General features: G+C 44.6%; 1 protein-coding gene across 4 annotated transcripts in view; it reads right to left on the reverse strand.

The window, feature by feature from the left end:
• Positions 1–22,397, reverse strand: part of LOC147903202 (3-hydroxyisobutyryl-CoA hydrolase-like protein 1, mitochondrial) — a 183,846-nt gene that overhangs the window by 91,411 nt on the left and 70,038 nt on the right. For all 4 annotated transcript variants that reach the window (XM_087372979.1, XM_087372977.1, XM_087372976.1 and 1 more), the window contains exon 11: positions 21,811–21,871. In XM_087372979.1, coding sequence (XP_087229105.1) covers positions 21,811–21,871 — 61 coding nt within the window. The remainder of the gene's footprint in view (positions 1–21,810; positions 21,872–22,397) is intronic.

Consider the following 22,397-nt stretch of genomic DNA (forward strand, 5'->3'; position numbering starts at 1 on the left):
CAGGAGATCATTTGGGCTGTCATGGCACTTTACAAGAGTTTCTGGCAGAGTTCGAGCAGGATTCGGGTGGACAGAGAAGATCATGAGTACCATCGGGGTCAAACAAGGGTGTCCTTTGTCGCCTACCTTGTTTGGCCTCTACATTGACGAGCTTGAGACAGTGATGCAGACACAGGGGGGTGTAGGTTGCTCTCTTGCGGGCACGCTGATCCAGATTTTGCTCTATGCAGATGACGTGGCTCTCTTGTCTTTCTCAGCAGAGGGGCTTCAGAGACACCTAGACGCACTACAGTCCTTTTGTGAGTCTCATGATTTGAAGGTCAACCTGGGTAAAACCAAGGTCATGATCTTCAATACATCTCGAGCCATCATGCGTCAGGAGCAGTTCACATTTGCAGGGTCATCTGTTGAGATAGTTTCATCATACACTTATCTTGGGGTTATCTTCTCCGGACCGAGCTTCACTATGAGACCCGCGATGCAGGCACGCTTGAGTAGAGGGTATGCCTCATTGGCCAGGCTAGAGAGGCAGTGCTTCCGCTCACACTTTCAGGATCCACGCACCAAGGGGTTGCTTTTTGACTCCTTGGCTCGCCCAGCGGGGATGTACGGCAGCTCTTGTTGGGGGCTAGACTTGTCGGATATAGCACACTCTTGCTCTCACCTTGCTCTGTCATTTCCTTCATATCTATCGAGCAGTTCCGTGTCTCATCGCACTAACTTCGCATTGAGAGTGGATGAGCAAAGGGTATACCCAAAGAGGGCCATCAAGAGATCAAGTCAAAGAAGCATTTCGCTTTCAGACGCCTCGCTATCACTGCCTCTTTAGGGATGGTTTCGGACCTCTATCCAACCACTTGTCTTACCCAAGCCAAAGGTGCTTGGCGGCTTTCATCCATGAGATCATCCGGAATATGAAGTATTAGCTCAGATCCCACATGCAAGACCAAGAGACACAACCAAACTCCACGCAGAGCACGATCACTGAGTTTTCCAACCTAACAGCATTGACTAGTAGTGCTCAAGGAGATGGTGGGCCGGGGGAATAGATGGGGAGGTACATCAGACCCGCCAGCGTGTTGAGACACATATCAAACTAGGGGACCTTCCTTCCATGCTGATTAGATCAGAGACATGGCCGATTGGTGTGATAGTGGCACTAGTTTGGTGCAAGGCCATTGCTAGGAGACCATAGCAGGTCATACATACTGACAGCCATCAACATCCCATCCCAGGTTTTATGCTGCCACAGCAACCCCCTCTTAGGCTCGACTTCTCCACTAACCCTCCCTAGATGGTCACAGAGTCGCCCACCCTCAAACTCTCCACGCATTCAGAGCGCTCTCTCTCTTTATGTAATCGGTATCGCTATGATCATGGTTTTTTTCTTGTGTGGTCATCATGGGCTATTTAGAGGCTCCACCCCTCAGCATTGTATCAGGTCTTTTTTGTTCTGATAGACCCTTTGGTCCTCCGAAGATTTTTAATAAACGTTCCTTTTTTTCTCTTTCTAGATCTAAGTGGGTACCATTCAAATTCCACTCTATAAACAGCCCATTCCCCTTCCAGCTTGGCCTTTGTCACGTGCTTCATGACTTTCTCTGGTGGCCAAGCTGCATAACATCTCCAAACTTGAGCACAAAGATCTTGGATTGCTGCTTGTCCATGGTTTGGGCCTTCCCCTTTCCATAAACAGCCCATTGCCATTCCAAGTTGGCCTATCACTTGCTTCATGTCTTTATTTTTTGCCCAATTTGCATATACTAGTTGAATCTTTGTCCATTGATACTAGAGTGCCGTTTAGCATTATCTCAACTTGGCTTAAATCACTTGCTTCATGGATTCATTTTTTGTCCAACCTGCATATACTAGTCAAATCTTTGTCCACGGATACTGGAGTGCCCTTTAGCATTATCCCTTTCTCAATGGCTATTTCTGTTCTCTCAAAGCTTTGAAAGTGAATATTTAAGGTATGTTCTTTAACTAGCTCTGGCGTCCACCAAGTTTTCTCTACTTAGTGATCCACTACAACTGAAAGTACAAAGGTGATGGTTGTATCTTGAGACGTAATGTACCTCAAGAGTTTGCATTCAGAAAACTAACTTTTCCTTCCAAGGAGTATGTAAATTCGAACTTTCGGTAACTCATTTTGTACTTGCAGAGATATTTGGCCACTTCTATAAAACCTATTAGTTTCTCATCAGGAAAGCATCTGCTTCCTCAGCTGGCCAAAAATTTTCCTAACCGGCCGTTTTAAGGCATCTAAACACTTGACCCTTGAAAAGGTATGAAATGGCACTCATACAAACAACAGATTGGCTTCAACACTTGTACAGAAGACACGTTGAACATTCCACACATTTAAAACCTTCTTTGCAGACTACCAAGGTATTCACAATCCATTTTGTTGATTTTCGAACCTTTCAGATAATCTTCCGCCACATTTTTCACATGCTCATTAAAACAAAAACAGCGACACCAAGCATGGTTTTTCCCTACAAGTCGAGATGCACGTGCACTTGGGAACAGTTTGCAAATTTCGCTGTCAAACAGAAATACCAGAACAAATGAAATTTTAATATCGTCTACATACACCCACGGACGTTAAAAATAAGCTCCAAGCATGAGAACCCCCTTAATACAATTGCAGGCACAGAACCTTATTTCCTGACTATCAAGGTATTCACTAAGCATTCTGTTCATTTTCCAGTCTGTAAGAGAACATCAGGCACCTTGTTAACATGCTCACTAAATTAAAACACCACCACCAAGTGTGCTATTCCCCTAATTGGTTGCGATGCACACATACTTTCTAGCCTTTTTATTTCCAGTTTTCTCTTTCAAACAGACAAATTGAATTTTAATAATCTCCATCAAAATCACAATGAAGAATAAGGCCCAAACATGAGAATTACCTAAACAGCCTTTGTCCATGTTTGTGTGCATGCACGTGATTTTATGTGTCGACATTTGTGCATGCATGCGTGTGTATGCCACCACGTGTGTGTGTGTGTGTGTGTGTGTGTGTGTGTGTGGACGTCCATTTTCTGTCCATACGCTCTGTCAGAAAATCCGGAACAAAATTTTTTTCTCGTATTGTCAAAAATCCGTAAGATTTCGTCCGCACAGTCAAAAAAATCCGTACAGTCCGTACAGAAAAAAATTTCTACTGTCAAAAATCCGTACGATTTCGTCCGTACAGCCAGGAAAACACCGTACAATTTTGTACCTGCTGTGCTTTCCTCCTTGTAAAGCGTTGCTGCTTCCAAGTTTTTTCCTTAACTCGAATGGCAGATTATTCCTATGAGAAAACCTTTCACAAAGACAAGTCGGTTTCCAACAAGAAACAAAAACAGGTGATGGATTTAGATGATTCCCTTCATGACTATGCTGAGGCTCAGCTTGTTTATCAGGTTATGCATGAAGGGTTTGAAGACACCCGTAAAGGTTGGAAAGATCCACTTCCCACCACTGGCATTATGGTGGAAGTGGATGATATATTTGATCCAGTTAAGGAGTATGCAAAGCATGCCACTATAATTTTCTTCCCAGGACGGATGCCTGCTGCTGCAGATGTTGGGAATTAGTTGACTCGAACCCTGGGTGGTTCTTATGTCAAAAAAGTTCATTATGCAGCGAGGGGCTCTTTTGAGATCATCATGGCTGATGAGCAGCACCGTCAGGTTTTGCTGGAGCACTCTCCTCTTTTCTATGGCCAGCAGATGGTCCATGTTCTGCCCTGGTCTCCCACCTGGAATTACCAGGAATTGATTCGGCATCGTTGCCCTGTTTGGGTAGAAGTTGTGGATTTTCCTGAATGCTTGTCTTCTCTTCTACCTAAAATTGCAGCTTCCCTCCGTAAGGTGGTATGTCCACCACGACCCAATGGAAATTCGAATCGCTTCCACATTTTGTGGGATACAGATCATCCCACTCCAGCTTCATATTCTGTCACTGTGAATAATGTTTCCATGGGGAGTGCCTTTTACAAGCTCAAGTGGGGGCTGTTTGCAGGTGCTTGCTTTGAATGCAAGCAATTTGGGCACATGGCTTCACAATGCTCTTCCCGAGCTCCACGGACGCCAGTGCAAGCTGAAATGGTTCAGCCTTTGAATAAGAATGCAAATGCTTCTTCTGTGGTCAAAAACAAAGGAGTCAAACAGTTTTTCTCTGTTGAAGACAAAGGCAAAGCCCCCGCTGTCTCACATGGTAATGCTTCTTTTCATGTGCCTTTGTCCTCTCCACCTCAAGGGAAGGGGAAAATTTCTTTGACTGATGGATGGCAAACTCCTCGCAAAGTGATCTCCCCCAGGCGACCTTTCCCTTCTCGGACTTGGAGTGGTGCATCCTCTCATGGGAAAACACCTGTTGAAAACTCTGGTGTTGGCTTGACCTGGGCTGCTGTGACTACAAATCGGACCTTGTTTCCTAAAGAAGAAGTTGCTGCACTTTTGTCCTCCCCTCAGGCTGATGCTTCATCCCAGGGCAGAGGCCCGGACATTGAGGTGGAGATGCAGACATAGACAGCCCGTTAGTAGCTGTACATACCTGTCCCATAACTGTAAATATGCTTGATCATCTGAAGTGTGTTACTCTCAATGTACAGGGAATGTGTGATGATCGCAAATGGAAACTGGTCTGGATGTATATCAGGCAATTGCAGCCTGATATAATTGCTTTGCAAGAGCATAATCAGCATATGTATGCTGGCCAAATAGGCCATTTTGTTGGTTATGATATCTTCTATGCTGGAGAGCACTCCTTTTCTCGTGTGGCTTTTTTGGTGAAGCACGACCTTCAACCTGTTGTGGCTCTCAATGATCGCCATGGTAGATGGATTATTGTTCAATGCCTTGTTCAAGGGGAAATTTTTGAATTTGCATCGGTTTATGCCCCCCAATCTTCTCGTGATAGAGCTTTGATATGGGCTGCCATGCATACTTATCCATGGCGACAACATGCCTTCATTTGTGGTGACTTTAATAATGCCCCTCAATCGGGTGACAACACCTCACGCCACACTCATATGTTGGCTTCTGAAACATAGGCATGGTCTGATTTTTTGCTTCACTTGCGCCTGGTTGATCTCTGGAAGGAATTACAGCCCATGCTTCCGGGTTATACCTTTCAGCATAATGCTCAATCTTCTTATCGGGCACGCTTGGACAGATGGTATCAGATTGATCCACAGCATTGTGATGCCTTTACTAGTCAAATTTGGGTTGATCATGCTTTCACACATTCGGATCATGCTCCTCTTTGGTTGAGGCTTTCCTTACATGAATTTCCCACTGACAGATTGCCTTGCCGAAGGCTTTTGCTGATTAATAATAGTTATCTGGAGCATGCTGACTTTAAAGCCTTGGTCTCTGATGTTATTCAGCCTCTCTCTCATCAGATACGCATTGGTTTGGATTATGCCTGGCAGGCTTTTGTTGCTCGGATGCAAGCAGTTATTCGGGATTATGGCAAATCCTATTTGCAAGCCACAAGGGAGATTGTAGCACATGCCAAATTTACATGTCAGAGTTTGACTGAGCTTGCTCATCTTCGCCCTTTGTCTTCAGAGGAAAGCATGCTCTTATGTTAGGCTCAATTCTCTCTTCAATCTAATGATCGCAGAAAGCTTGCTAAATGGGAAACTCCATCCAGACAACGGGCATTTTTGGATAAAGGCTGCTCTTCCAAGCAATTTTTAAAGAGTTTACACTACAAAAGACAGGCTGCCAATATCTGTCGAATCCGGATGCCTGATGGTTCTTGGTCAACCTCTCGTTCAGAGCTTGCTGATTTATGTGTGCAACACTTCTCCACTCATTTTGGGCATCTGGATACTCTTTCTCCTCAGGTCGTGTCTGCACGTCAGCTTCTTTTGCAGCATGTTCATCCAATTCTGTCTGATGCTCAGGCTTTGGAACTTGAACATCCCTTCACTGAAAGGGAATTGTCTGATGCACTGAGATCCGGTGGCAGATGGAAATCTCCAGAATGGGATGGTCTCAATGTTGAATTTTTTCTTGCATTCTGGGATCTTCTTAAATTCAGCTTGCTGCAAATGGTAAATACTGTTGGAATTATATCTATAATTCAGCAGTGACCAATGTAATATAATAAGTTAGTTAGGGGCACTTTTCCCTCATTTAGAGGTTTTTCCCCCTAACTGCAGTTAGTTCACTAACTATGGTTAGTGACTACTAAGGTTTTGTCACTATGACAAAACCTTATCTACACTACTTTGTGTTGTACTCTTTTACACTCTATTGTGCAACTACAGCTTCTAAGCTTTCGACTCTCTCACTCTCTCTTGCTCTCACTCTCTCTATTCCTTCATTTGGTATCAGAGCAGGTCCAAGAGCCTGGTGCTCCTTGCTCCCTCAAGTTTCAACCTCAGCCTCGACTTTCAGCCTACGCAAATCTGCCCGTACAGTCCGTACGACTGTACGGAAGTCTGACGCCTGCCGTACGATTTCGCCCGCCGTACCAGCGCCGAAACTGTTCGTCATCTGCTGCAGTACTGTTCCGTACCAGTTCCGTACAAATCCGTACCTGCAGTCGTACTTCGCCGTACCAGCGCCGCAACTGTTCGTCATCTGCTTTCGTACAGTGCCGTACATAGCAATCTATACCGTACATCGCAATCTGTACCGTACGACTGTACGGTACAGTCCGTACTGTACCGTACCACCGTACAGTTAGTACTGTACCGAACCTCCTGCACTCTTTACAGATTTGTATGCATTTCTGCATTTTCAGATCTGTACTTGCAGATTTTCACAGGTTGCATTTAGCCACAGGTGATCTTTGGCAAGTGATCCTTGGTAGGTGATCTTTGACAGGCTAAGTTTGCAGACAGCCATTGTTTGGCTAAGTATTCTGCAAGAACATTTGGGGCATTTTGCAGATTGCAGCCATTGCAATCATTGGGCAAGTTTGAAGCTATCACAAGAGCAAAATTGCAGATTTGTCTAAAATTTGGGGCTTTTGTATTAAAATTGCAGATTTGGGGCTTTTAGCATTTTTACCCCTTTCTGGCTGCAATTTCTAGCCACAAATTGGGGCTTTTGTGTTTGGAGAGCATTTTTTGGAGTATTCAGTATATACTGCCTTTCTTGGAGTGTTTGGAACACTTTTGGCAGATTTTGGAGAGTGTTTTATGCTTGGACAGATTTCTGACAGCTCAAGTGCAGAAATCTAAGTTGCATATACAGCCCGTGCTTGGGTGTGGTTTTTGGGAGTTGTGCATTTTATTCCCAGTAAGGGAATTCAGCTTTGTATCTGCTTCAATTCCTTTTTCAGATATGGCCCATCAAAATCAGAATGATTTTCAGTTCGGTGGTCTTTCTCAGGAAGACAAATTGGATGGTACCAACTACTCCCTCTGGAGTTTCATGGTACGTAATATTCTGATTTCTCGCAATTTATGGGATTATGTCAATGGGGATGAAATCCGACCAGCAGATCTTGCACCTGCTACCCCTCCTCACCAAGGAGGTGGAAGAGGTCGTGCACAAGGTGCAGCTGCAGGACAAGTTGTTGGTGCAGCTACAGTTAATACTCCTGAGCAAAAGAGATGGGATTCACGGGATGCCTTAGCCTTGTCTTGCATCTCTCTTTCAGTGAAAAGATCAATCATTCCGCATATCCGGTCGTGTAAGACCTCCAGGGCAGCGTGGGATATTTTGGAAAGCATGTATGCAGCACGGAATGATGCCAGGGTATCCTTTTTAAAAAGAGAGTTGAGCAATACACATATGGAGGAGGGTGACTCCATGTCAGCCCACCTCACTAAGCTACAGGATCTCAGAGAGCAGTTGTTAAATATAGATGAAATTATTCCTGATTCAGAGATGATTACAACCACTCTGAATTCTCTTCCTGAGTCTTATCTCAGCTTTCATACTTCGCTGAATTTATCATTGAGGGGGGGTGCAAATCCTCTTTCTTTTCATGAGCTGATAGGACTTCTACTTCAGGAAGAGCAGACCAGGAAAAATTTGGCTTCACGTGCAGGTGAACAAGCCATGCTCTCAAAATTCAAATCAAAAACAAAGGGACAGGCAAAAACAGCAGCAAATCAGCCTTCCAGTGGGTCAGGACAGCCTTCACAAAAGGCTAAAAGTGATGCAAGCAAGCCCAAAAAGAAGGGTTTCTGTCAATACTGCAAAAAGCCAGGTCATCACATAGCAGAATGCAGGAAAAGGATTGCAAAGGAAAAGAAAAACAGCTCAGGAATGGCTGTTTCAGATTCAGCCCCTTGTGCATCTCTGACAGTGGGGATGCTGCAGCCAACTTTGTTGGTCAAGATTATGCCTTTTTATCTTGCATTTCTGATTCTAGGTTGGCTGTTCCAGATGATCGGGATAGTACAACTTCTTGCAGTGATGATACATATGCATTTTTGACTTGCAGTTTTGACTCTCCTTCAGATGCATCTGCTTTCAGTGTTGATGAAACACTGAACACATGGTATTTTGACAGCGGTGCATCCAAGCACATCACTTCGAGGAAGTGTCTCTTTACTTCCTTGAATCCACCCCCTGTTGGTAAGAAAGTCACTTGTCCCAACAACTCCTCATATTCAGTACGTGGCACAGGAGAAGTTGAGCTCACTGCAATTGATGGCTCAATTTTCAGACTTTCTGATGTTTTATATGTGCCTGGCATAACCAAAAATCTCCTTTCAGTGTCCACTCTTAACAGAGATGGATTTCAGGTCATCTTTGAGGATGACAAATGTGCTGTCCGGGACAGGGAAGCTAACTATGCCTTAATGTTATCTGGTACTCTGCTGCGTGGGCTTTTTCAGCTTGATATTTTTCAGAAAAGAGCAGCTCATGCTTTGGCAATTTCTTCCCCTACAGTTGCCATGCAAAATGCAGAATTATGGCATGCCAGATATGGCCACATGCATTACAACAGCTTGATGACACTTCAGAAATTTTCAATGGTTGATGCATTGCCACCTCTTGAGATACCTCCTCCACATGCCTGTGAAGGGTGCATTTTAGGTAAAATGCATAGATTTCCCTTCAAGAAGGATGGTTCAGTTAAAGCTGTTCGCAAATTGCAGCTTATACACAGTGATGTCTGTGGTCCCATGAGGACTCCTTCATTGGGTGGTCATCTCTACTTTGTCACATTTATTGATGACTACTCCAATTTTACTTGGGTTTATGGGCTGAAAAAGAAATCTGAAGTGTTCACAGTGTTTAAACACTTTTCAGCCATGGTTGAAAATGAAACCGGGCTCAAGATACAGATATTACGCACGGATAGAGGTGGGGAATACCTATCTGCAGAATTTGATGCTTTCCTCAAACAAAAGGGTATTGTGCATCAGCTCACAGTCAGGCTGACCCCTCAGCAAAATGGCAAAGCTGAGAGGAAAAATAGAACCCTCATGGAAATGGACAGATGTATGCTGAAAAGCAAACACATGCCTCATAAATTCTGGTTAGAGGGTTTAATGTGTGCCAATTACATTTTGAACAGGGCTCCCACTAAGGCTTTAAAAACAAAAACTCCTTTTGAGGTCTGGAATGACAGGAAGCCTTCAGTGGATCACTTCCGAGTCTTTGGATGCCTTGCCTATGCACATGTGCCAGTTGAATTTAGGCACAAATTGTCAGATAAAGCCATCAAATGCATATTTGTTGGATACAGTGCAGAAAGCAAGGGGTATCGTCTCTACAATCCTGCTACACGCAAAATCATTGTAAGTAGAGATGTGATATTTTCTGAAAATTCAGCTTACACTCGGGCTGATTTTCAAATGCCTTCACCTTCAGAAGATGTATTTCAAGGGTTGCTACCCATTGCTTTGGGTTCCCCTGCTGATTTTTCTGATCCAAATCAGAATTTACAGCAACCTTCAAATGCTTCAGTTCCGCCACGGGATGTCATGCCTCCTCCACAGGAAGTGGAACAAGTGGTACAGCAAGAAATTGCAGACATACATGCAGCAAAAACAGTCCCAAACTGGCTGTTACAGACTCTCCGGGAGAGTAAACTTGATGCCCCGTTACCTGGCAGGACTCGCAGTGCAGCAAGGCACATGGAAGGTGCTAATTCAGTAGAATCAGCATATGCAGGTACTCTCCTTGATGAAGAGGAGCCTGCCACATTTGAAGAGGCACAAGGTAATGTGCATTGGATGAATGCCATGCACGATGAGTTGCAGTCCATTGCCAAAAATCAGACTTGGGATGTTGTGGACTTGCCACAGGGTAAACATGCTATTGGCACACGATGGGTATTTAAAGTCAAACGGAAGCCAGATGGCTCCATTGACAGATATAAAGCCAGGCTGGTTGCTAAAGGCTATGCTCAGAAAAAGGGCATAGATTATGAGGAGACTTTTGCTCCTACATCCCGGATGACCACCATCCGATCAGTAATTGCAATGGCTGCACATTTTGAGTGGAATGTTCATCAGTTGGACATCAAAACAGCCTTCTTAAATGGGGACTTGCTGGAAGAGGTGTATGTCAAACCACCTCCGGGTTTTGGAATTACAGCAAATGCACTTCAAGTTTGCAAGCTTAATAAAGCTTTATATGGGCTGAAACAGGCCCCTCGTGCATGGTATGCCAAAATACATGCCTTTTTGACCAGCAAGGGGCTGCACAATAGTCCTACTGAGAGCACCCTCTACATCAAGATGGATGGGGGGGAAATATTAGTCATCCTTCTTTATGTTGATGACTTACTGCTCACAGGGTCCAATGACAACAAAATTGCAGATTTCAAAACTGATTTGCAGACCCACTTTGATATGTCAGATTTGGGGCTGCTTCATTTTTATTTGGGGATCCAGTTCTCTCATGAGAGACGTGGCACTGTTATGTCTCAGTCCAAGTATGTTCAGAAACTTTTGGACAGATTTAACATGCAAGAGTGTAAGCCCATATCTACTCCTATGGAACCGGGGCTGAAACTCACAATGCATGATGCAGGAGAATCAGTTGATGCCACACTTTACAGTCAAGCTGTTGGATGCCTCATATATCTCTGCAATACTAGGCCTGATATTCAGTTTGCAGTATCTCAGGTGAGCAGGTATATGCACAGCCCTAAAACTATGCATTGGCAGGCAGTTAAGCGCATCTTCCGTTATTTGCAAGGCACCAAGTCTTTTGGCTTACTATTTCCCAGGGGGGGTGACTTGCAGATGCATGCCTACAGTGATTCAGATTGGGCTGGTGATTATGACACTAGGCAGTCCACTAGTGGCAATTGTTTCTTTTTGGGAAAATCTTGCATTTCATGGCTAAGCAAGAAACAATCTACAGTGGCTACCTCATCATGTGAAGCTGAGTACAGGGCAGCTTTCACAGCAACAGTGGAATGTGTCTGGCTGAGACGTTTATTTGCTGATCTTCATCTGTCTTTGGAGGGTCCTTCTCCAATTCTCACTGATAGTCAGAGTGCCATTGCAGTGGCAAAGAATCCAGTGTTTCATGCTCGCACGAAACACATTGAGGTTCACTATCACTACGTCAGAGAGAAGTTACATGCAGGAGAGATCAGTATGATCTTTGTGTCCACACATGACAACGTTGAAGATATCTTCACCAAAGCACTACCACGTGAGAAGTTCGAGGCATTTCGCAGTGCCCTGAACTTATATCCGTTTGGTGATTGATCAGCCTTGTACATGACATTGGCACTGCAGGGGGGTGTTGGAATTATATCTATAATTCAGCAGTGACCAATGTAATATAATAAGTTAGTTAGGGGCACTTTTCCCTCATTTAGAGGTTTTTCCCCCTAACTGCAGTTAGTTCACTAACTATGGTTAGTGACTACTAAGGTTTTGTCACTATGACAAAACCTTATCTACACTACTTTGTGTTGTACTCTTTTACACTCTATTGTGCAACTACAGCTTCTAAGCTTTCGACTCTCTCACTCTCTCTTGCTCTCACTCTCTCTATTCCTTCAAATACAGCATGGCAAAATCAGCAGATGCCTTTGTCATGGAAAAAGGGTCTTCTCAAGCTGATTCCAAAAAAGCAGCTATGTGATTCACTCGGTGATTGGAGGCCAATCACACTCATGCCAGTCATTTACAAGATCATTGCCAAAATGGTGGTTGATCGGATTAAAGGTTATTTGCATGATGGGTTGGATCCCTCCCAATATGGCTTTGTTCCACGTCGCCATATCACAGAGAACATTGCCAATGCTTATATTGGGATTGAATATGCCAAATACACGCAATAGGATGTTCTACTCTTGTAGGTAGATATTGCAAAAGCCTTTGACACAGTTCAATGGGATTTCATCTCGTAAACTATGCGAGCTTTGGGGTTTGGACAAAAAATGCGGAAGGTTATTTACTAGCTTTACAAAGATAGCAATGCGGCTTGCATTATCTCTGGGGATATCTCTGATGAGTGGACTCTTCGTTGTTCGGTCCGCCAAGGATGCCCTCTCAGTGCTTTACTGTATGCCATTGCTACTCATCCTATGCTGCAATATATTGATCATCTTGTGGCTACAGGATCACTTCATGGCTTGGAATTGGATGCTAATCGCAGCATGGTTGCTCAAGCTTATGCTGATGATTCTTTCTTTACCCCGAAGAATACGCCCCATGATCTTGGTGCCTTGATGCAAGCCCTCTCTATTTATGGTTTGGCAGCTGGTCTTCATGTTAATTTTCAAAAGTCTAAGCTGCTCCCTTTGCATTCCAAAGACTGGCATAGTCTATTATGGCCCGGGATATCATTCCACCCACTCAGTTTGTTCGTCATCTTAGTTGCCCTTTGGGGTGGGAACTCACTCGCCGACAACAAAATGATTGGGTTTTGACTAAGCTTCGGAAAAAGCTTGACTATTGGAAACTGGCAACCTGGCCTTTGCACGTTCGTCTTCGAATAGTGCAGTCCATCCTTGTGGCATATATTCAATTTTACTTGCCATTGATCATGTTCACTAAGGCAGATCTTACATCTTTCATGTCTGTCTTTATGGAACTCTTCTGGCGATCCAAACATGGCACAAAAAGTCTCTGGCTGCTTTCGATGCATCACATTTGTTCTCCCGGTGGATTGAACATCACGGATATTCATGTGCATATTCTTGCCCACAGGGGGAAAATGTTGCTGCAATTTCTGCAAGGTGATCAGCCTTGGGCTCTTATGATTAGGACTCTGGTCACTCATATCAGTATTTCTGCGTTTGGTCATTGGCAACTCGATCACTGGGATTTCTTTTTTGGCCGCACTGATGGCACTTTGCCTAGATGCCCTTTTGTCTCCCGCTTGCTTCTTGACAAGAAGCATGTTCTTTCTCATCTGGAATGGAATGGACGGCAATCTTTGCTTGGGAATTCTTTGAGAGCTAAAAGCATTCACTGGTCGAAAGTCTTTTAGCCTCCCTTGGCTTTACAGGAACCTCGACGTTCCTACTTTGTCTCGTTTAAAGGCATCACCTCGGTTGCTGATGTTATAGATGATGCTGGTACTGTGCTCCCCTTTTCTCTAGCAGCCACTACATATGGATTGGGCTCTCATTATCGTCCTTTGTGGCAACAAATTACTTCTATGCTTTCGCCCTTTGTTCCGATTCCTCCTTTGGAACTCCAAGACCGACTGGAAGATTGGACTTTGACTTCTCCAGGGTCCTCTTCTCGTCCTTTGAGGCTATCTCAGATTATTGTACCTGCATTGTATAAAATCCTTTTGCCTCAAACTTGGGTTTCAGAGAGAGGTGATTCTGTTTGGCGAATGCATCGCCCAGCCAAGTGGTGGAGGAAAAGATTACAGCAACTTTGGGCCTATAAAGTACCGCTTCGGCAACAGGTTTTCTTTTGGCGAGTTCTTTTGGGAGTGTTTCCATCTGGACAGCTATTAGCTCATCGACACATTGCTCCTGCACTTTGCCATAGATGTTCTGCTTCTTCGGAGATTGTGCCTCACTTGTTTTGGCATTGTCCGTGCTCTCGTGAGTTTTTTCATCTGCTTCGACAGCACTTGCGAGCGAGATTCCCATCTGTTCCATTTGGGAAGTTCTTCTGGCTATTTGGGTTTTATCCATCCAGACCGGAGTTTCATCTTTTCTTCATTTGGGTTCGCTATTAGGCACTATGGACTTTATGGACATATAGGAATTGTAAAGTCTTTGGTGATCCTACTTTCTCTCTGTTTGGCTTTTTTAGGCGTTCTCTACAGCAATCTTTCTTTGATTGCTTGCAGACCCGCTGCATAGATCATGAGGTCTTTTTGGCATATACTGAACTTTTCAGTTGATGTAATTGTAGCACCTTTTTTTAAGGTTGCTACTCATATAATATAATCAATCAATGATTTCACCCAAAAAAAGTATGTGTGACTCGGTTGTTGAGGCGCGTGTGTGTGTGAGAGAGAGAGAGAGTGTGTTGGTGTGTGTGGAGAGAGAGATCCCATGCTAGCCCTCATGCTCCCACGCTGCAGCTGCTTGTTTCTCCCTAAGTTAGACACCCTCGCGGTTCCATTTGATGCTTGTTTTGTGTTTGTACGCTTTGTCAGAAAATTCCAACCCAAAAAAAAAAAACAAAAAACGTACTGTCAAAAATCCGTACGATTTTGTCCGTACAACCAGGAAAAATACGTACATAGAGTCATTAGTGCCAAAAAACGATCCAATGAAAGAAAAGATCAAATCCCTTACTTAGAAGATGAACACTGGAGATCCAGAATAGCTTGCCAAATTTAGTTGTATGAAAACGAGCCATACGGCGTTGTTTAAGCATAAATAGAAAATCACCAGAATCTGGGCAATGCCAAAACAAATGAGGCATAGATTCCCATAAGGAAACACATAGGCGACAAACACCAAGAGCAATGTAATGGCCAGCCAATAGCTGTTCAAATGGAACAACCCCAAGGAGAACTCTCCAAAAATTGCAAACCCCGAATTCGCCTCAACCATTTCATCCACCATCAAGGAGAACGTGTCATAGAAAAAATCCTATTCGCACCCATGAAGGAGGCTGCAAAACTTTATAAAGAGAGGCAATTGTACCATCAGCCAAAGCCAATGATCGACAAACACGATTCGTTCGATTGGAGTACCTAGTCTTCGAGACGAACAGTGTCTCAAGTCCACCAACAGGCCGCAACTTAGACGAAAACTTCACAAGGTGAAATTTGCATGTCCGCTAATACGGAAAAAGCATATACCTAGATGAATCCAAGAACATTCCCAAAGTCATCCTCTAAAAACACAACATAGTGCAGTTTCAATCTCACGATAGTCACTCCTAAGATTGAAAACCATAAACTCCATCACGCATAGCAGGGACTAGCTACTATGACATCCCCACTGACGTCATCAGCGCCCAACAGTGGGTGTAGACCATAGTACAAAAATATGCTCTCACACAAACAAATCCACACACCCACACATACTTGAGCATCCTTTTATACAAAGTCTTCGTACTGAGTTTCTGCCAGCACTCTGGACCAACTCAGCCATGATGAAGGCTAGCACTAAAGGAGAAGGCTAATCAAAAAGTAGTCCAAAATCTATTCATTCAAGCTACAACTGCTTGTTAAGTCTAAATGATTTCATTTTAGGCTCTCCCAAACAAGCATCTAAATCTAGCTAATAGGGCAACGTACCATTTAAGATAGAAAGAATTATGACAATACCAGTAGGCCATAGAGGGTCCAGAGTGACCCCTCGTATCTGTCGGTCTCCCCAGAGGAAGGCTGTGATAGGTCGGACCTCAATAGAGTGTACTCTGAGGACTCTGTGTCGCGCATGTGGTCTCTTCGTCCCTCTCTCCATGGTACCATGTCGGCTGCTAATCCAGACTGCTCTCATGTCGGCTAGCTCCTCCTCCTCCACTTCACTGTGTCCTGGGGTTGACTCAAATGTATAGAAGTCTGTGACGCGTCGATGTGCCTGGTCATCCTCTATGTCCAGTGGTGGTCTGGCCAACCCCTACTGATCTCTTATCTATCGCAGTAATGTCTCCCTATGCCAACACATCTCCATCTAAAAAATCTCGATACAGACCGGGTCATTGAAATGGATCAATCTGATGAAGGGCCAAAGCCACTCCCCTCTAGGTAGAGACAGTGGTAGCGCCCTCGAATCTCGTAGTAGGCTGGGCAAACACAAAGAAAATGATCCTCTGTCTCAACCGCCCCCATCGTACATAGCGTGCAGATCCGCTGCTCTTTGGGTATACCTACTGCTCTCCTAGCCTCAATCCTCAGCTGATGGGACAAAACCCGCATCTAACCAATCGTAATTCAAAAAATGGGCAGTTTACAGAGATGGCAAGGTGATCATTCGAGAGAGGTAGAAAGAGAAGTACGAAATGCAGGAGAAGGGAACAGCATAGTGGAGTAAGAGGTTTATGGGGTGTGGCTGTCCTCTCAAATCAGCTCTCAGGCCACTCCTTTCAGTGGTTAGGAAAGAGGAACATGCACGGCACATGTGGATTAGAGTTCAAATACCAAAAGGCACGACCGATCTTCATTGTAGTGTGCTACTTTCCTCCGGATACGTCATCATATGCACCTGACGTTGCCACAAAAGGGAACAACCTATATGAGAGTATACATGATGATATCACTGAGTTCTCTAGACAGGTCGACACCCTCCTCCTTGGTGACTTCAATGCACGCACAGGGGGACAACCAGGTGGGACTACTTGACTTTGCATCTGATTCCCTAATAGTACCAAAGCTAGATGCAGCTAAGCTCAGGATAGTGAGACACTCATCAAATGCTCCATATGTGACAGGGTATGGGCGGCACCTACTTGTGATGGGAGCAGTAGATGATATGATCATATACAATGGCCTTCAGAGATGGCCATCATCCGATGGACTCACTTGTTTCCCACATGGATGGGGGGCAAGCACAGTGGACCACCTATTGGGATCCCTTGCCTTTGCATCTCAGATTCACGACTTTGTAGTACCCCCTCCCCCACTCAGTGCTGATCACTCATACCTGACATTCTATATTTCCACTACCAACAGAGAGAGTCCTCCATGTGCCCACCCTGACCCATGTTCACTTTGATCGGACTCTTGATTCAGTCTACGTGAGTCACTTAGCTCGAGAGCTTCCGACCCTACACAGAGTAGAGGTAGACCTTGCTCAGGTTTCAACCACTTTAGCTTCAGTGGTACACGAGGCTGGCATCTTTTTTGTTCCTTACGATTCGACCCACACATGCCTCAGAACCCTTGGTATGATGATGAGTGTAAGGAGATGAGAGCTCACCTCACATGCGAGCAAGCCCTGGGACACCTGACCTCATCTGAGGCGCATCGCATCTCACGTCGGATGACATGACGTAAGAAGAAGACTTTTCTCACTCACAGGATTGATGAGGTCGTCGGATCCTTTCGAGGGGGAGATGCCTCAGAACCCTTGGTATGATGATGAGTGTAAGGAGATGAGAGCTCACCTCACACGCGAGCAGTCCCTGGGACACCTGACCTCGTCTGAGGCGCATCGCATCTCACGTCGGATGACACGACGTAAGAAGCAGACTTTTCTCACTCACAGGATTGATGAGGTCGTCGGATCCTTTCAAGGGGGAGACCCGACTATCGGGGATTCCTATCAGAGGAGAAACGGCCCATTCCCATCACGCACCCAGAGATTTGGCACAGACATGCATTCTTCTTATACGATATCCCAAGTCAGATGCCACCAGATATGTCCTCTATGCCCAGACTCACTACTTGTCACTTGTTCACTGCGCAGACCGTGAGGAATGCCCTCCTTCGTTTGCACAACCGAAGAGGACCGAGCACTTTGCACATGGGCAGGAGGTCTTGACCCTAGTTTTAGTGCAATTGTTCATAGTCACAGATTGCCACCTACTTGGAGCACTACTACCATTGTACCTATACATAAGGCAGGGGATCTCATGGATACTGGGAACTACCGCACTCTCATGATTGGCCACACTCTGGCTAAGATTTATGGATCAATACTGGAGAGGGCGATCAGCAGTTATACAAAGGACCGTCGACAATGGGCTCTTCAGCAAGTAGGTTTCCGGAGACAACATTCCGCACTGGATCATATTTTTATCCTGAGAGCCATCATCGAGGAGGCGAAGTCGAGACACCAAAAGGTCTACACTTGCCTCGTGGACTTTTGGAAGGCTTTTGACACCGTTCCTCGCTCTCGCCTGATCAGGCGACTACAGGAGCTGCATCTCCCAAAAGTCATGATCTCAGGAGTGATGAGTCTATACGAGTCCGTCAGAGGGCGAGTCCGCGCTCCTGGGGGGCTATCAGATTGGGTTGAGAGCACCATAGGGGTGAAGCAGGGCTGCCCCCTCTCATCGACTCTCTTCGAACTATACATTGATGAGATCATATCCTTTGTTGATCGCCTAAGAGGAGAGGGCTTCCTATTGGCTGATTTGATGGTACAGATACTCCTCATTTCGTCCTCAGCAGAGGGTTTGGCAGAAACACTTCGAGGCCTTGGAGATGTTCTGTAGAGAGAGGGACATGACAGTCAACCTTGGGAAAACCAAGGTTATGATCTTCAACACATCCCAAGCAGTGCTTCGTCAACATCGACGTCAACCTAGTTTCACTTACTGTGGGGAGCCAGTGGAGATAGTGCAGTCGGAACTCCTACACGTACCTAGGGGCAGTGTTCACAAGACCAGGCTTCACGATGAACCATGCAGCCAAAGCACGACTCACACGAGGGAAGGGTGCCCTGGAAATTAGAGAGATAATGCTTCGAGGCGCATTTCCAGGATCCACCGACGAAGGGCTGGCTTTTTGACACTCTCGTGAGACCAACTGACATATATGCAGCACCTTTTTTGGGGAGTGATGTTACACACATTCACGCCCTGGTTGGCACCCCGGGAGATCCCTAAGAAGGTTCATTTTTTTGGAGACCATTGCCTATAGATTCCAGCTGAGTGTTTTCTTGCTCCACCAGGGCACACACGGATCCATCTCCACCACTCTCTGAGGATATCTTGTTGGAATTATTGCCATAATTCATGGCAATGACCAATGTATGACTAATAAGTGGGTTAGGGGCATTTTTCACTCATTAGAAGTTTTTTCCCCTAACCGCAGTTAGTGGATTGGTTTTTTTTTCACTTGGACAAACCCCAATCTTGTAGCTTGTTTGCTTATCTTATATTAATACAACTGTGTGTTGCTCTCTTGCTCTCCAGCTTGCACACTCTTGCTCTCCAACTTGCACACTATTGCTCTCACCTTGCTATCTCATTTCCTTCAATTGGTATCAGAGAAAATAAGCCTTAAATGCATGAGAAATATACTCCCCCCCTCTATCTGTGTGAAGTGTCTGTACCTTGAGCCCTGTCTCATTTTCCACCTTGGCAACAAAATGTCAAAAATGGAGAAACACATCAGATTTTGCCTTGAGACCATACACCCATGTGTATCTCGAATAGTCATCAATAAAGGTGACAAAATACAAGTAACCACCCAAGGCAAGAGTCCTCATGGGACCACAGACATCATTGTGAATGAGCTGTAATTTACTGACGAAAATAAGCCTTAAATGCATGAGAAATATACTCCCCCCCTCTATCTGTGTGAAGTGTCTGTACCTTGAGCCCTGTCTCATTTTCCACCTTGGAACAAGATGTCAAAAATGGAGAAACACATCAGATTTTTCCTTGAGACCATACACCCATGTGTATCTCAAATAGTCATCAATAAAGGTAACAAAATACAAGTAACCACCCAAGGCAAGAGTCCTCATGGGACCACAGACATCATTGTGAATGAGCTGTAATTTACGGACAGCTCGTACTGCACCATCTTTCTTGAAGGCAAATCTATACATCTTCCCAAGTATGCATCCTTCACATGTATGAGGAGGTGACTCCAAAGGATATAAAACATCAACCATTTCAAACTTTTGAAGTGTCATCAAGCTGCCAAACTTCATATGCCCATATTTAGCATGCCATAACTCCGCATTCTACATAGCAGCAGTGGGAGTAGAGACTCCAAGTGCATGATTTGGTCTTTTTGTGAGAAAAGAAAGGAAGCAAGAGCAAGAGTGAGCAAAATGGAGAGAGTGAGCTGAATGTAGTTCACTCCCCAAAGTGTACTGAACTGAAGTGATACTGTGCTGTGTTGTGCTCCCCTTTTCTCTAGCAGCCACAACATATGGATTGGGCTCTCATTATCGTCCTTTGTGGCGACAAATTACTTCTATGCTTTCGCCCTTTGTTCCGATTCCTCCTTTGGAACTCCAGGACCGACTGGAAGATTGGACTTTGACTTCTCCAGGGTCCTCTTCTCGTCCTTTGAGGCTATCTCAGATTACTGTACCTGCATTGTATAAAATCCTTTTGCCTCAACCTTGGGTTTCAGAGAGAGGTGATTCTGTTTGGCGAATGCATCGCCCAACCAAGTGGTGGAGGAAAAGATTACAGCAACTTTGGGCCTATAAAGTACCGCTTCGGCAACAGGTTTTCTTTTGGCGAGTTCTTTTGGAAGTGTTTCCATCTGGACAACTATTAGCTCATCGACACATTGCCCCTGCACTTTGCCATAGATGTTCTGCTTCTTCGGAGATTGTGCCTCACTTGTTTTGGCATTGCCGTGCTCTCGTGAGTTTTTTGATCTGCTTCGACAACACCTGCGAGCGAGATTCCCATCTATTCCGTTTGGGAAGTTCTTATGGCTATTTGGGTTTCATCCATCTAGACCGGAGTTTCATCTTTTCTTCGTTTGGGTTCGCTACTGGGCACTATGGACTTTATGGACACATAGGAATTGTAAAGTCTTTGGTGATCCTACTTTCTCTCTGTTTGGCTTTTTTAGGCATTCTCTGCAGCAATCTTTCTTTGATTGCTTGCAGACCCGCTGCATAGATCATGAGGTCTTTTTGGCATATACTGAAATTTTCAGTTGATGTAATTGTAGCACCTTATTTTGAGGTTGCTACTCATACAATATAATCAATCAATGATTTCACCCAAAAAAAAAAAAAGGGTGGGTGTGTGTGTGTGTGTGTGTGTGTGTGTGTGTGTGTGTGTGTGTGTGTGTGTGTCATTTTTGGCTTTTTGGCAGACTTCCTGCAACCCTGGTCCATTACTCTTTACTTTTGAACTGGGTCAGATATTGGGCTTTTTGGACCATATGGCAGGATCACAACATGCGATATTTTGGGAATCCGTTCTTGCAATCTTATGAATATTTCAGACTCTCCCTACGGCAATCTATCTATGATGCTTGCCATCAAGGAGATCTTCCTCAGTCATGCCTGGAAATAGTTTTTCTTTGCTTTTGATTTCCTGTTGAGGCTCTCTGCTTTTTTGAGACCCTCATGTAAATTTTGCTGATAATATAATCATGGATTTACCAAAAAAAGTGTGTGTGTGAACTGGATTTCAACCCAAAAAAGAAATAAGTGTGTGCATGTGTGTGTGTGTGTGTGCGTGTGTGTGTAAGCGTGCACACACACACGCGCACATACAGTGGTTTCAGCCAAAAAAAAAGCGTGTGCATGCACACACACACACATACACAGAGTTTATTAAAGTCTTAGGTAGACCGATGGGTCTATGAGACAATAAGAAACCTGATACAACAAGCTGAAAGGGTGGAGCTATTGAAACGAGCATCATCACCCATGCTAGAGAGAGAGTATGTGTGTGTGTGTGTGTGTGTGTGTGTGTGTGCGTGCGGGAGTGGCATGGACTTAAGCACAAGCGTTGTGCATGTGCGCGTGCGAGTAAAGCCTCATATGGTGACCACATAATTTGAACATAAGTGCGAGTGCAAGTGAGAGAGAAGACCCCATACGGAAACTCTAGAGTTCACTCACAAGAGCATAGATGATGTCTTCAACTCTCTCATGAGAAAAACACCTGTTAATTGCATCCCTCCTGCAAAGCATAAAATTATCTCCTTATCAGTGTAGAAATGAGTCACAAAGACTTGTTAATTCCATCAATAATAAAAGAAAACACTTGATATGAGCCTTTCGCTTGGCATTTGGCCTTGTCTGAAGGACAACATATCACAAGTTTCAATGATACTGAAATTTTCCATATAATGTATTATACAACCCATTCCTTAGTTGTGCTCTTAGACCGCTCCTTCCTTTTAACTCAATAATTAAAACCCACCAGCTTTCTAAAAAATTCCCCTTGTACAGATGTACAAAACGAGCAGTAGCAGATTGCATTGGTAAGACTGGGAACCTGTCAACTATATAGAAATCAAAACGCTTTGAAGCACCCACAGAGAGGTGGGATGGCTGCATGAGTGATAAATGAATAAATACGAAAGCATTAAGAGAACTCAGAAGCGATACATGTGTGGAAAGAAAAACCCATGTGCCCCTGAAGGATGGGGAGAGAGGAGCAAAAGATACAGGCTCTGCCAGATGAACATGATCCTCCTAGAGGC

The sequence above is a fragment of the Dipteris shenzhenensis genome, chromosome 3, assembly GCF_047967505.1.
Source record: "Dipteris shenzhenensis isolate YYH24624 ecotype China chromosome 3, Dip_SZ_1.0, whole genome shotgun sequence".
NCBI lineage: Eukaryota > Viridiplantae > Streptophyta > Polypodiopsida > Gleicheniales > Dipteridaceae > Dipteris > Dipteris shenzhenensis.